Genomic DNA, 14591 nt, shown 5'->3' with positions numbered 1-14591 from the left:
CTTGTTTGACATTGTGGTGCGTCCCCTCGTAGGACTCCATGGCAGGTGGGGTCAGTGGGCACTGAATCTCTCTTTAATTATGGATCCCCCCATTCCAAATAAAAAAAAATGTTAAAAATCTGCTTATTGGTAAACGACCACACCTATAAGACTCTGAACAGCAGTCTCCATCACACAGTACACCTGTACCTCGCTTTTTAATCATGCATTCACTATCAGATAAATCTTTAGGGCAAATATCTCCTTTTGTTATTCAGAAGGGCTTAGAGGGGCTTGCTGGCTCTCCAAAGTCAGTTAAGAAGCTATGTTCTGGAGACATCTTAGTAGAAACTTCCCATCCTAAACACAGTGAACTTCTCTTGAATTCAAAGACCATTGGGGATATACCCATTGAGGTTACTCCCCACACTTCCTTGAATTCCTCATGAGGAGTTATCGTTCAGAGGGATTTGAAATCTATCCCCGAGACGAGATCCTTGCTTGTTTCTCTAATCAAGGAGTTTCGGTAGTTCGAAGGATATCCACTCGTCAAGATGGAATTATGGTGCCAATGGGAACCACTACAATTAACACAGTGAGGGTCCATTTTGGACTCGTAGGAGTCATGGTCCTTGCCACCACAATGAGCACACGTCACAGAACCACGACAAGATGTCTTAGAGTGACCGAACCGCTGACACTGAAAACATTGGAGAGGGTTGGGAATATAGGGCACTACCTTACAGTTCAAATAACCTGCCTTAATGGCGACAGGTGGACGTGGTGATGAAAACGTCAAAACTAAAACTGAGCCCTTCTTACTGTAGATCTTGCCCTAAGTGGGTGGAGGAGAAAGAGGTACATCGTTTAAAGACTGTTGACAACATTTCTTACCCCGAGGCTCGGAAGTTATTGTCTGCTACTCCATCTCGAATATATGTTGCTGCACTACACTGCTATGGTGGGAGTGCAGATGGACCTTTCTGTGCCTCCATAAGAGTCTTTTTCACATGTGAATGCTCTTGGATCACAACCTTTCTCTCTTAAATAGTTATCTTCCTGCACCTAGTCAGTCTTTTACTGTCATTGATCTATCAGTCTGCTCCCCTTCACTTTTCTCCCACCATTCTTGGAGGGTTGATGGTGACACATGGAGCACTGATAATTTTCCTATTGTTTGAGGGAGATTGGTCATGGTAAATGTCACCCGACCCGTGTGCCATGGTGGAAGTTGGACCAGGCTGATTGTCTCTCTTTCACCACTCTTTCAGAACTTGATCCTGCCATCAATAAATGACTGTGTGGTAGCAGTGACCTCAACACGTTTTCTACAGTATTCTCATCCATGGTGGAGTCCTCTCTGCCAGGAGGCACGGAAGGCTCGAAAACGGGCCTGGGATACCTTTTGCAGATATCCCACTCTTTTGAACCGCATTGCTTTCCAGTGGGCTCGTGCCTCTTCTTGGCAGGTCAGACATCAAAACCAAAAGGAATCTTGGATTAAGTTTACAACTAGCATTTCTTTTTACCACCAGTTCCAAAGTCATATGGGACAAGATTGGGAAGGTCAATGGGCGGTATGCCTCCCATTGCCTTTCCATCTTGCTCTCCAATGGCCAGGAAGTTGCTGATGTACAAAGCACCACCGATACTCTTGGTGAGTGCTTTTCTCGTGCATTGCACTTCTGTTTCTTCCCCCATCTTCTTGGCCATCAAGTCTCGGGCAGAGTGATTGCCTCTTTCCTTTGGACCAATCGTCTCTACAACTATAATTCCCCCTTTACACTGGTGGAACTCAAACTTGCTCTTCATCAGTCGGACCTGATGAAGTTCACTATAAGATGCTGCACCATCTCTCTCTTGCCATTTTTCTGGTTGTTTTTAATCGGATCTGGCAGGAGAATGTTTTTCCTGATGTTTGGCACTGGGCTATTGTCCTCCCTTTCTCTAAACCTGGGAAGGATCCCAAGTTCCCTTCTAATTATCATCCAATTGCTTTGACTAGCTGTCTGTGTAAGGTCTTGGAGAGAGAGTGGTTAATGCTCGTCTTGTTTGGTTCCTCAAATCATACAACCTCCTCTCGCCCACCCAGTATGGGTTCTGTCGACAGTACTCCACCTTGGACCACCTGAATCGACTTGAAACGTTGATCAGGGAAGCCTTCCTCAAGAGGGAACATCTTGTTTCCATGTTCTTTGATCTTGAGAAGGCTTATGACACTACATGGAGGTACGGAATTTTGCGGGACCTCCATTCATATGGGTTGTGTGGCCATTTACCCATTTTTATTCAGAACTTTTTATTGGACAGGTGATTCCAAGTCCGTGTGAGTACGACTATTTCCCGTTCTTTTCCACAGGAACTTGGAGTCCCTCAGGGTTTGTCTTGAGTATCACACTTTTTAGAATCAAAATTAATTCTATCACTAAGCAATTTCCTCCTACTGTTGCAAACGGGCTCTATGTCGATGTCTTCCACATGTCGTGTTGGTCGTCCAAAATGAGGATTATTGAGCAGAGACTTCAGACTGCCCTCAGTCGCTTGTTGAAGTGGACCATAGCAAATGGTTTTACATTTTCTTTTTCCAAAATCGTTTACATGCATTTTTGCCATCAGTGGGGTCTACAACCTGATCCCGAGCTCCGTCTCAGTGATGTTGTTCTTCCCATGGTCCCTGAAGCAAAGTTCTTGGGCTTATCTTTGACCATAAGGTTACTTTCATTCCACACATCAAGAATACATGTCAAGTGTATGAGGGCACTGAATATCCTTCGTATCCTCTCTTCCACCTCATGGGGAGCAGATCAGTGTTCTGTGTTCAAGATCTATCGATCCTTGATTTGATCCAAACTGGACTATGGGTCTTTGGTCTATGGTTCTGCCAGGACCTCAGCATTGAAGATGCTGGACGTCATTCACCATCTGCGGCTTTGGCTTTGTTTGGAGACTTTCTACACTTCTCCAGTCTAGAGTTTGTACACTGAGACCCACAAACCTCCTCTTCACCTTCATCATTTGCAACTTTACCTACAGTATGCTACCAAGCTTCGATCCTTACCACAGTATTCCATCTGGGATTTTGTCTTTCTTTCTCGATGGGTCATGCTCTTTCGGAACAGATGGTCTGCAGTTCCTCTCTTTGGCCTTCATATCCAGGCACAACTGGCTGAATTCCACCATGGCTTATTACCATCTCCAACTGTGACTTTTCCTTGAGTCATCCAAGCAAGGTGGATACTCTTGATTGGAAGTACCATCTTCTCTTTGTTGAAGATCTTTCGAACCATCCTTCTATTCCTATTTACATGGATGGTTCGAAATCGGGTGACTCTGTAGGCTCAGCCATGATTTGCTGTAACTTGGTAGTTGCTCGTAGGATCCCCTCTACAGTTTCTGTGTTCACTGCCGAGTTGTTTGCCATTTCTTTTGCTCTGAATCATGTAGAAGCTGTGCAGTACAGTGTTTGTACTATTTATACTGAGCAATGCCATAACAAACTTTTCCAGATCAAACCTTCTGTTGCTCTTTGTTCGTCTTGCTTCCATAAGGATTGGAAGGAGGAAGTTATCCTGGCAAGGCTACACATTGGTCACAGTTTTTTAAATCATATTTTTTTTTATTTAGTATTGACCCACCAAAGTGTAGCTTTTGTGACACTCAAGTCACAATAGCTCACAATTTACTATCATGCCATCATTATGATTGTGAGCAGTGGCACCATTTTAGACATATCTTTTTCTATGGGTTTACCCCTTTCATTGGATGGTGTCATTGGCAATAGTTACACTGTCCAACTTTATAGTATTTTTAATTTTTTAAGAACAATTGGCCCATTTAATTGTATTTAAATCTTTTATCTGAATTTTGGACATATTTTAGTTTTAACTCTATTTTTACATTTTACAATAATTTTACCCTCACTATTTTTTACCAGTTGTTTGGTGCAGATAGCCTAATTGCTTTGCACCAAAAAATGCCAAACAACCAACTTTGAGGTTCAGTATCTTTTGGAATTTTTTGTTAAATGAACTGGTAGCTGGACAACTTGGGATCACCATCATTTTCAGTATGTCAGAAATAATAACTGAGCAACTTGACCCATAGATATAGTTACTGAGAGCAAAAAACTTATTATTGTAATATATGGAAAACTTCTGTGGACAGATAAATTTTCATGTTGTTTATGTTTGAATTGATATACTTTCATATCTATAGATTTAAAATACCTTGTTAGAGTATTTAATAACATGTTTGATAAGTTTATGGATACAGAGGTGGCTAATACAAAATACAACTTTACTAAGATCCAATGCAAAAACAAACTGTACTTCTACATTTATAATAGTTATATAATTTTTAATGAACAGGTCTATAAACAAATGGTGGGTATTCCAATGGGTGCCAATTTCTCTTCAAATATGGCCAATTTGTTTCTGTTCTTCTATGAATACCTATTTAAAAAGAAAAGTTTAAATCCCAATTCATTTAATTATACATTTCGAAATATTGGTGATTTAATTTCAATAAATAACTTAAACTTTGGCCCAAATACAATATATCCTAAGGAACTGACAATAGAAAAAAACAATAGGAATGATTCTTACATTAATTATCTAGACATGGACATTTATTTTGTAGAAGGCAGAGTTCAGTTGACCCTTTTGATAAAAGAAGGAAATTTAATTTTCCTATCCGTGACTTACATTCTCCCCATAGTTTTATTCCTAATGTATTGTTAAAAAGAATTATTATATCACAATAGTATGGATAATGTTTCCTTATTCTTAAATAAACTAAAAAATAATGGACATAGAGATATACATAAAAAAAAAACGTTTTTACAAATTTTTTATAATAAGTATAAATTTATTGTAAATAATTAACTTTCAGTTATGGAAAACTCCTTACTTAGAAGTCATTAGTTTATCAATAGTGACCTGCCCCCCAGTGGCACAGCGGTATGTCTGCTAGAAACCGGGTTTCAATACTCATGGTGGGCAGAACACAGATAGCCCTTTGTATAGCTTTGTGCTTAATAACAAACAACAACAAGGGTAACCTTGAATAACTAACTTAGTTTTTTATTCAGTATGCTGGGACTGGAAAAACCAACTTCATGTAGGTGAGTCTGTCTCAGTTTTTCCCATGTCATACTTGAATAAATCTTTGAAATTTATAAGTAAGTTTTCTTACTTTCATTTACATTTTTTAAGGGTGGTGGTGGGAGTTCTATACTGTAGAAATTTTGAGTGGTTCTGTTTCTACTTTTAAAACTTAAATAAATTTAAGGGTAACTGCCTTCCCACATCTGGCTGCAGACAGCGAAATGCAGTAGGAAGTGAGACATTGTGGGTTTAAGCATTCACCTCATCACCCTTGTTTTTATTTTTGATGGTCAGGTTGTTTAACTTTGGCATTTTGGATTTAACTTGATAGATGGGATATCCCCAATGCTTTTTGGGTGCTGTTACCACAAGCTTTAACCGTTATGACTATAGATGACTAACCAGGAATGAAAATAAATGCATTAAATGATTATAAATTTTTTATTGTTTAATAGTGCTGATCTAAATCACCTATTTACAATAATTGTAATTAGAAATTATTGAGCTATTTATCTATTTATATATATATGAGATAGATATGAGGAAAGGAATTATTGAATATTTTCAATTGTATGGGATGTGTGCATAAGGAAAACAGTATTGAATTTTAAATTGTTCACATAATTTTCTAACTGTAAAAGACAATGCTGTTTTAAATATTTTTATTTATCTTTGTTTTACTGTTCTATTTAAAGTAGAATCTGATGCAGACGTTCCAGATATAAAAGACTGTAAAAGACAATGCTGTTTTAAATATTTTTATTTATCTTTGTTTTACTGTTCTATTTAAAGTAGAATCTGATGCAGACGTTCCAGATATATTATTATCATTACGTGAAATATGACATTATAGAAAATTATTACTAATTTTTTGTTCATTAATTGTTAGCTTTGCTAATATTAGATGAGGCTGTTTGAGTGTCATATCTCTATATAAAGTTCTTTTGATTTTAGTTTTGTAGAAACTAGAAAATACTTCCAAAGCTTTCTAATAATATAAGTACTATTAACATAAAAAAAATATTTAGCAGATAAAAAAAGTAATTTTACAATCCCAACATCAGCGTCATTTTGCTAGGTTCATATTAATTTGTCTTGGAGCTTTTTATGTATGTTATAAGGTTGGCTGAGGCCATGTGTATTTTTGAGCACAAGATTCACTGAAGTTTCATATTCTTAGGCTTATAGATAGATAGATTGTATTCATTCATTATATATATTAAGCTTTAGTACTTACTATAGTTATTTAAACAAGGTTGCTGTTGCTCAAGATATGATTTTACCCTACGAGCTCAATCTTAGTGTCTCTTTGATTGAAGTTTCAGATTTTATGTTCTTCATGATGAATTGTTCTTTAGAGTCAAGAATCAGTCTACACATTTTTGTGTGGATATTGAAAGAATAGATTCCTGTTACGTTATTTCCTCAGTAAAATTAACAGAACATCTTTAAATGTTAGTTTTGTGAAATAATTTTTTATATGAAGCATTATTGTATATCAACAGTCTGTTTATTAATGCTTTTGTAATGATTACTTATTCTTTTCATATTGATTTAGCATATTATGGCAATGAAATCTTTATTGTTGTCATAGGCTTAATTTAAAAATGTAAATGTATAGTGTTATTTTTTTGAATGAATTTATTTTAATTTTTTTCAGATACTTTATTCTCAACTTCCCTACATCAATGTGAAAAAACATCAAAAACAAGTGAAAAAAATAAGAAAGAGTATTCAACAATTGCTGAGGAACAACAGGTATTTTTAATGAGTTTCAAAAGAAAATTTGTATTCATATGTGTGAATTCTAAACCTAAACTGCAGTGTTGGTAGATGTGTGCCAGGATTTATTTTTCATTTTTCAAAAAAAAGTTGAAGACAGCAGTGTTATCTTGTAGAAATTTTGCTTTTTTCTATTATTATTTTTATTTAAACTATAACATGGCACAAATGATTTTTCTAGCTGTGATTTTTAATTTATATGTTCTATTCCTACTTCAACTTTAAAAAATTTTGTTTTAATTAAAATATTACTTTAAAGTGATTCATTATCAAAATATTTATTCTTTTTATTGCCGCATTAGAATTATTAAAAAAAAAGAAGACCATTTTTGCTTTATGAAATGTGGGCAAAAAGAAAAGTATGTTAAAATTCTAACTCTTACATGTAGTTTCAAGCCTTAAGCAAGAAAGTATTATTTTCTGTTGCATTTAGTAAAGAGAAATTTATTTCTGTTCATGTAGCCCTCTTTTCCTAAACATACTTGTACAACCTGACTACCTGCTTCATACAGAAGACCAGTTAAATTATCTTCTTCTGGCTCATGGTTAGTAACCAATGAAGTAAATTATTTAAACCATGAAAGAACTTCAAGTATTATGATTTTTGTTTTGTCATTTCTTACTTTTAGATTTAGTTTTAAGTAACTGTGATTTTGAGTACTGTTACTTATTGTGACTACAAATTACATTGAACCTTCCATATTAGTGTCATTTTGACTCAAGTTTTTGTGACACTAGTGCAAACATTGATTGTAAGTTTTGTTAAATTTCCCATATGTAAGTTTATATCTAGCATTTTTGTAGCTATAAGTATATTTTATTTTTTGCCATTACTGGATTTGAATTTTGTTCTACTTTACAGCATTTGCCATTTGTGATTACAAGATTTTTGTAGTCATCACCAGTGAAGTCTAATTATTGTATTATGTTTTTATGTTGTACTTTTGGTACTTTTGATGTTTTATTCATTTAATAACATACTTAGCTATTATTAAATCCTATTATAGTTTACTGTTTCTTGTTTATTTTGTACAATCCAGATAGTATTGATGTAAAACTCTAGTCACACTGTTGTAATGATCAAGCTATAATTATGCTTGTTTTGGTTTTCTTACAGTTAGTTTTAGTTTTATCAAGTCTGGGAATTTTAAGCCCTGTTCCAGGGAGATTTATTAATATCCTGATTTGTTATGTTTGCTCTGATGACACCAAGTGCTTAAGTATGCTGACCCCAAGTTGTGGGAACACACAAGAGATGGTGCTATGTTTATCATGCAGTAACTCTGTTAAGCCTGAAAAGAAGAGGTATCACTATCCTACCATGCTGGCTGTGTAAATGATGCAAATGCAGATGCCTTTTGTTCCTTGGAGAGGCAGAAGAAATGTTTATTACAATTGCAGTCTGGCATAGTTTTCCTTATTAATATTTTTATGTCTTTCAGATCCTCATAAGGATCATAGTATAGGGGAATGCTTTGCTAGTGTAGCCTGTAATGTTGTACAAAATATGCCCAAGAACCATGGACACATAAGTGTACAGAGGTGGATTATGTTACATTAAAATGATTTTTGAGCCTCACCACATTGTTACTGTTTGTATTGCAATATCTGGCCATGTCCATATACCAAAAATCTAGACAATAACCCTGCAGCATAGTTTCCATTTCAAAAGCATTCATCATAAGGTTGTCATGTCCAAAACATAACACTCCTCCCTGTATGCTTTATATACACCATCTAGTGCAGTGTTTCCCAACCTGGGTTGTACTGCCCCCCTAGTGGGCATTTTTAATATTGGAGGGGGGCAGTAAACTTTGAGAAGGTGGCAGGGGGCAGACAGAAAAGGTTTGAGGGTTTCAAATTTATATTTGTTAAAAATATACCATAACAATTGAATATTATTGCCTTACAATTTTAATTTTAGTAAAATATTTTAATGGCCTAAAAATTTATTAGAAGGGGATGAATGCTCATTGTTTGCTGAAATGGGTGCTGCAGCAAAAAATTTTGGGAAACATTGTTCTAGTGTATGAGGATGACAGTTTTTCAGTGCTGACTTTGAATGGAATTTCTTCATATGGAATATCATAAATACCCATTTCATTATCCAGCAACTTGAGGTGTGGTATGGTTGAATGAATGGGAGCCTTATTTTGATGAACTCTTACCTTGTTAGCCTCATTTTTGGGTGAATATCCTTCTTGATTATGTTGTGCACTATTACTTGGAACCTATGTATTCTAATCAATTACAAGATGCTTTGCTTAGTATGTCTGGAGTATAACTTGTTGTGGGTCACTTTTTGGATGATCCTGGTTCCTCAGGTTGATCCATTCTCCTTTGTCCTTTGTTTGTAGAAGGGATATTCTCACTTTGGAAATTCTAAATCCTCAATCTTAACTCATTTCTTTAATCTGAGTATATGAATATTTTGCCATTGGAAAAGACTGTTACTTTTGTGTTCCAAAAGGGATCAGTTTATGGTGACATCATACTATCTATGAAATTCCAAGCAATGTCAAAATCTACTTTGATTTTATACTGTCTATAGTTGTCAGGTGACTTTTTTGAGTTGAATGTTCAAAATCATTTTAATCTAACCTACTCAACCCACTATATATTGAAGATGTATTACAATTCCATCTAATGAACAAGTCGAGTTTCATGGAGAACTACAGACACAAAGTTAGGTTATGCCACCAGCTAACTCTGTGGTTGAAGTGATGCCTGAAACACTATTTTTTCATATAACACCAAGCTGCAATTTCATTTCATTTTTTCAGCATACACTTTTTTTACAAACATTTTCTCATAAGCAGGAGTTGAATATTTATAGTAACTCATCAAACCTTAGTGGTTTTTTTCCACTATTGAGCAGGATATTCAACCAAACACAATGCACTTTTTCATGTGTGGTAAAATATAGTAACATTTCTGTTAGTTGTGAAGTAAAATATTATTTACATTGAAAGATTCAACAATAAATAAGCCACTGTTTTGCTTGCTCCACAGAATTATAAGAGCTTTCCACTTTAATAATTTTTTCTAGGTGTAAAAAATCATATCTATAAGTAATCCATGCTTAACACTGTTGCAGAAACTTGTAGAGGTATGATATCTTATTCATAAGTTCATTATTTTACATTTATTGTGTTCTCTGTATTTTCATAAAGTTCTCCATGTGTATTTCAAAGTAGAATGATACTTACCCGCTTAAAGATTTGTAATCAAATATATTTTTTGGTAACCGTCAATTGACAACTTCAGTTTTTATTACTAAAAAAGAAAGATTAATATAATATATTTTTCTGGTTTATTAAAACAAGCTGCTACTCACAGATATTCTAAAACCATAGCTGTGAGGAGGGTCAATAAAAATATTTCCAGGAGATTCTATTAATTGATGATGAGGTTTTTTCTGTTTTTTTTGCATTTAGGTCTTCTACTATATTTGATTGTTGCAACATTGAAAGTAAAATTTTAGAAAAAGTTTAATTAGTAAGAAAAAGGAATGAAAATTTATCATTGATTTCAGTAAAAGTGTATATGTTTTTTGATACATTTAGTAGTTCTAGTTATAAGTAACAGTATGTTCCTTATTAGTAATTTCTTTCTGATATTTAATATAAGCTCACATAAATGGATGTCATAAATATAACCTATGATTCTCTCTTGTGTAGACTTTTGACATTGTTATAGCTCAGCATTTAGCATTTCAGTGTATTGAATGGTAAAAAAATTGTTTCAAAATAATGCAAGTATTGATCTTTTGAGACTATTTAATATGATTTCTCCCTATAAACTTTTTAATGTTAGTAATTTCTTTATATTAATGTAATGAAAAGTCTTATCTAGTCAGTTTTAATCATTATTTTTATGCATAAAGTATTTTGATGTATTTACTCTTCTAACAGTATGGTAGAGTTGTTTAGTACATTTTAACAAAAAATATTTTGAAAACTGGCATGTGTTTCATGTAACTATTAGTTTACTCCCAATTTTTATATTTCTTTTCGAGAAAAAAGCCATTAACATTATTTCAATGTACAAAGCTAAGTTCTGCAAACTTGAATGAAAGGTACCAGAAAGAATTTGCAATACATTTAGTAGTTTCAAATTTAAAACTCTAAAAAACTACTTTAGGGGACACAATACACCTGTCCATGGTATACTCACAGTGTGTGGTACAATACACCTGTCCATAGTATACTCACAGTGTGTGGTACAATACACCTGTCCATGGTATACTCACAGTGTGTGTGGTACAATACACCTGTCCATGGTATACTCACAGTGTGTGGTACAATACACCTGTCCATAGTATACTCACAGTGTGTGGTACAATACACCTGTCCGTAGTATACTCACAGTGTGTGATACAATACACCCATCCAGGGTGTACTCACAGTGTGTGATACAATACACCCATCCAGGGTGTACTCACAATGTGTGATACAATACACCTGTCCATAGTGTACTCACAATTTGTGGTACAATACACCCATCCAGGGTGTACTCACAATGTGTGATACAATACACCTGTCCATAGTGTACTCACAATTTGTGGTACAACACACTATCCAGGGTGTACTCACAATGTTTTTGGAGTATCTCCTTCATTGATAATAAGATTAATTAAAATCTGATTAAAAAAAGGCTTATCTTTCTATGGTTAACTTGTGTTCAGGGTTAATGATGAGGAGTTAATCAAAGTATAGATTGAACTGGACCTCCCGTGAACTTAGATTTTGAAATTGAACAATTTTTGGAATACTAAGTTTATTTATTAAAAGAAGCCTTTTTTTTAAAAGTTTGGTTCTGGTGCAAATATTTTTGAAATCCAATAATAATTAAGTGTTGACCCTATTTTTTATTGTAAAAAAGCAAGCATTTACCTTGTTATTAGTAACAATTTTGTATTAATCTTGAATACTTACATGATTTTGGGAAGTGTAGTATCAAATCTATAATATAATGTATGGAAAACATAATATCTTGCTTCTACATGATTTTATGGACATCAACAAGTGTAAACATGAACAAATTATATATTTCAAAAATTTATAATAACATCACTGGTAAAAATATGACTGATCTCCTGGAATTAAGGCGTCCCCGGTGAAAGATGGTATGCCAGGCTAATATTGTATTGTTCTACAAACAGGCTTAATTTCCCTTGAATTTGAAACTTAATTCTATGAGAAACAAAAATTAAGTCAACACATGCACAAATTCTACATCTTTTATATACATATTTATTTCAAATTCATAATAGTGACTAATATCTTAAAAATCAGTACTCCAATAAACCAAGTAATAGCACTTGCAAGCATGGTGACCTGTAGCACTTTGCTCACTGATAGTAAATCATTATCAGTTGTGCAAAATTTCAGTGTTTTGGTGAGCAAAAAAATGTACCAAAAGAAAACTACAAAGATGAATATGTTAATAAATATAAAGCAAGTTCAAAACTGTTTGAGTATACGAAAATATAACCTTCTGAACCGTAATAAATAAACAAAAGGGTTCTTTTATATTCTTCTCATTTACAGTAACAGTACAATTAATAATCAATTTATACAAATACTATGGTAAATCACTTTCTAACTTCTGTGGAACAAGCAAAATTATGGAGGGGCCAAATACTTTCTGAACTTCATTTGTCCCAGACCCTGCAAGACAAACAGATTCAAAAATATTTTCCTAAACTTGGACGTACTTGTATATTGTTCACAGTTTCCACCATCTGTTCTTTAGTTCAATGTAGAAGCACTGTCAGAGAGATGGGGGACCAGGCAGGCTCACAGATGGGGAGTTCTGTGGGCCTCACATGTTTATTTTCCAGCATGCTGTGGTGAACTAGCCTATTTCTTAAGAATTTTGACTTAATTTTTGAAGATTTGAAATTAGTTTTGCTGATTTGTACTTCATCAGATGAAAAAATTTCACCAGTTATGAATTTTGATTTTTTCTAGAAAAGCAGTTTCTGCATAACAGTTCCATAGTTTTGCCTGCTTCTCTCTTCAAGTTTTGGGAACCTCTTCTGATTACATTATTTATGAAACATGGTAATCTGCAGGCATTCCTAGAAATCTTGTTGTCAGGTAGCTCTGCCTGGAATCAACTTAATCAGAAAATTGCTGTAGCTTGGGTCACAAAGCTGATATCTTGCCTAGACACTAAAGGTAAGGTTTTAAAGTATGTTAAACTGTGCTAAGGTGTTTCAGAACTGGATGTGGCTTAGGGTTAGCATGTAGATGCATTATAAAAGTGACAGTCTCAGGCTTCCTAATGAACTAATAAAACCTGTTAAAGCCTATATTTTGAAAGTGGTCAGATATTTTGTGAAAATGAGTTATAAAAACATTTATTTTTTTCAACCAACGAGAACCACTCTTCTACATAATTATTTATGTTTTCATAAACAAAAATGTTGAAAACATAACCTTTGGAGAAAAGGATAGTAATGGTAAACTGTAATGGTAAATATAACCTTTGGAGAAAAGGATGGTTATGGTAAACATAACCTTTGGAGAAAAGGATGGTAATGGTAAACATAACCTTTGGAGAAAAGGATGGTAATAGTAAACATAACCTTTGGAGAAAAGGATGGTAATGGTAAACATAACCTTTGGAGAAAAGGATGGTAATGGTAAACATAACCTTTGGAGAAAAGGATGGTTATGGTAAACTGTAATGGTAAACATAACCTTTGGAGAAAAGGATGGTAATGTTAAACTGTAATGGTAAACATAACCTTTGGAGAAAAGGATGGTAATGTTAAACTGTAATGGTAAACATAACCTTTGGAGAAAAGGATGGTTATGGTAAACTGTAATGGTAAACATAACCTTTGGAGAAAAGGATGGTTATGGTAAACTGTAATGGTAAACATAACCTTTGACAAAAACCTGATAAATTGGTAAGTATTCATTGGAAAAACATAAATTTATTTTGGTTCCAATAATATTGTGATTTTGAGTGGATCAGGTTTGAAAATTGGTTGCTTGCCAAACATATCATTAAAGGACAACAAAGGTCCATTTGGTCCATCTAGGCTGTCATGTCCGCTAAATTGAACTAAACTCTTAAAAAAGAAAAAAAACCCAAAGCCAGACCTTATCATTCAAATACTCATTAGGCTTTCCCTTAAACTCCTTTAAATTAACTGCATCTACCACATTCAAAGGAAACTCATTTCAGCGGTCAACCACCCTGTTAGAGAGACTTTTACCTTGCCAAGTTTCATATTTATGTCCTCTAGTCTTATCATTCTCACTATTAATGGGCCCAGCAAGGCCAGGTGAGTAGGGAGTTCAACTTGCAGTCTGAGAGTCGTGGGTTTGAATCCCCTTCCCACCAAACACACTCACCCTTTCAGCTGTGGGGGCATTATAATTTGATGGTCAATCCCACTATTTGTTAGGGAAAGAGTAGTCAGAGAGTTGGCAGTGGGTGGTGATAATAGCTGCCTTCTCTCTAGTCTTACACTGCTAAATTAGGGATGACTAGTGCAGATAGCCGTCGTGTAGCTTTGCACGAAATTCAAACAAACAAACAAACTTACCATTAAATATGGATAAAAGATTATGCATCAATACCATCAGTTCCATTAACACTTTTAAACACCTCAATCAGATCTCCTCTAACTCTTTTTTTTTTTTTTTTTCAAGAGAATACAAGTCCAGAGATCTTAACCCATCTGCATACGTGTTGAGAAGATAA

General features: G+C 34.4%; 1 protein-coding gene across 1 annotated transcript in view; it reads left to right on the top strand.

Moving 5' to 3' along the window:
• Positions 1-14591, top strand: part of LOC106463821 (ribosomal biogenesis protein LAS1L-like) — a 105608-nt gene that overhangs the window by 47666 nt on the left and 43351 nt on the right. The window contains exons 7-9 of the mRNA XM_022391430.1: positions 6745-6842; positions 7329-7411; positions 12842-13051. Of these exons, the coding sequence (XP_022247138.1) occupies positions 6745-6842; positions 7329-7411; positions 12842-13051 (391 nt within the window). The remainder of the gene's footprint in view (positions 1-6744; positions 6843-7328; positions 7412-12841; positions 13052-14591) is intronic.

Source organism: Limulus polyphemus, unplaced genomic scaffold (assembly GCF_000517525.1).
Source record: "Limulus polyphemus unplaced genomic scaffold, Limulus_polyphemus-2.1.2 Scaffold1491, whole genome shotgun sequence".
Taxonomy (NCBI): domain Eukaryota; kingdom Metazoa; phylum Arthropoda; class Merostomata; order Xiphosura; family Limulidae; genus Limulus; species Limulus polyphemus.
The sequence above is the reverse complement of the archived record's forward strand: the minus strand, read 5'-3'. Positions and strand labels throughout refer to the sequence as shown.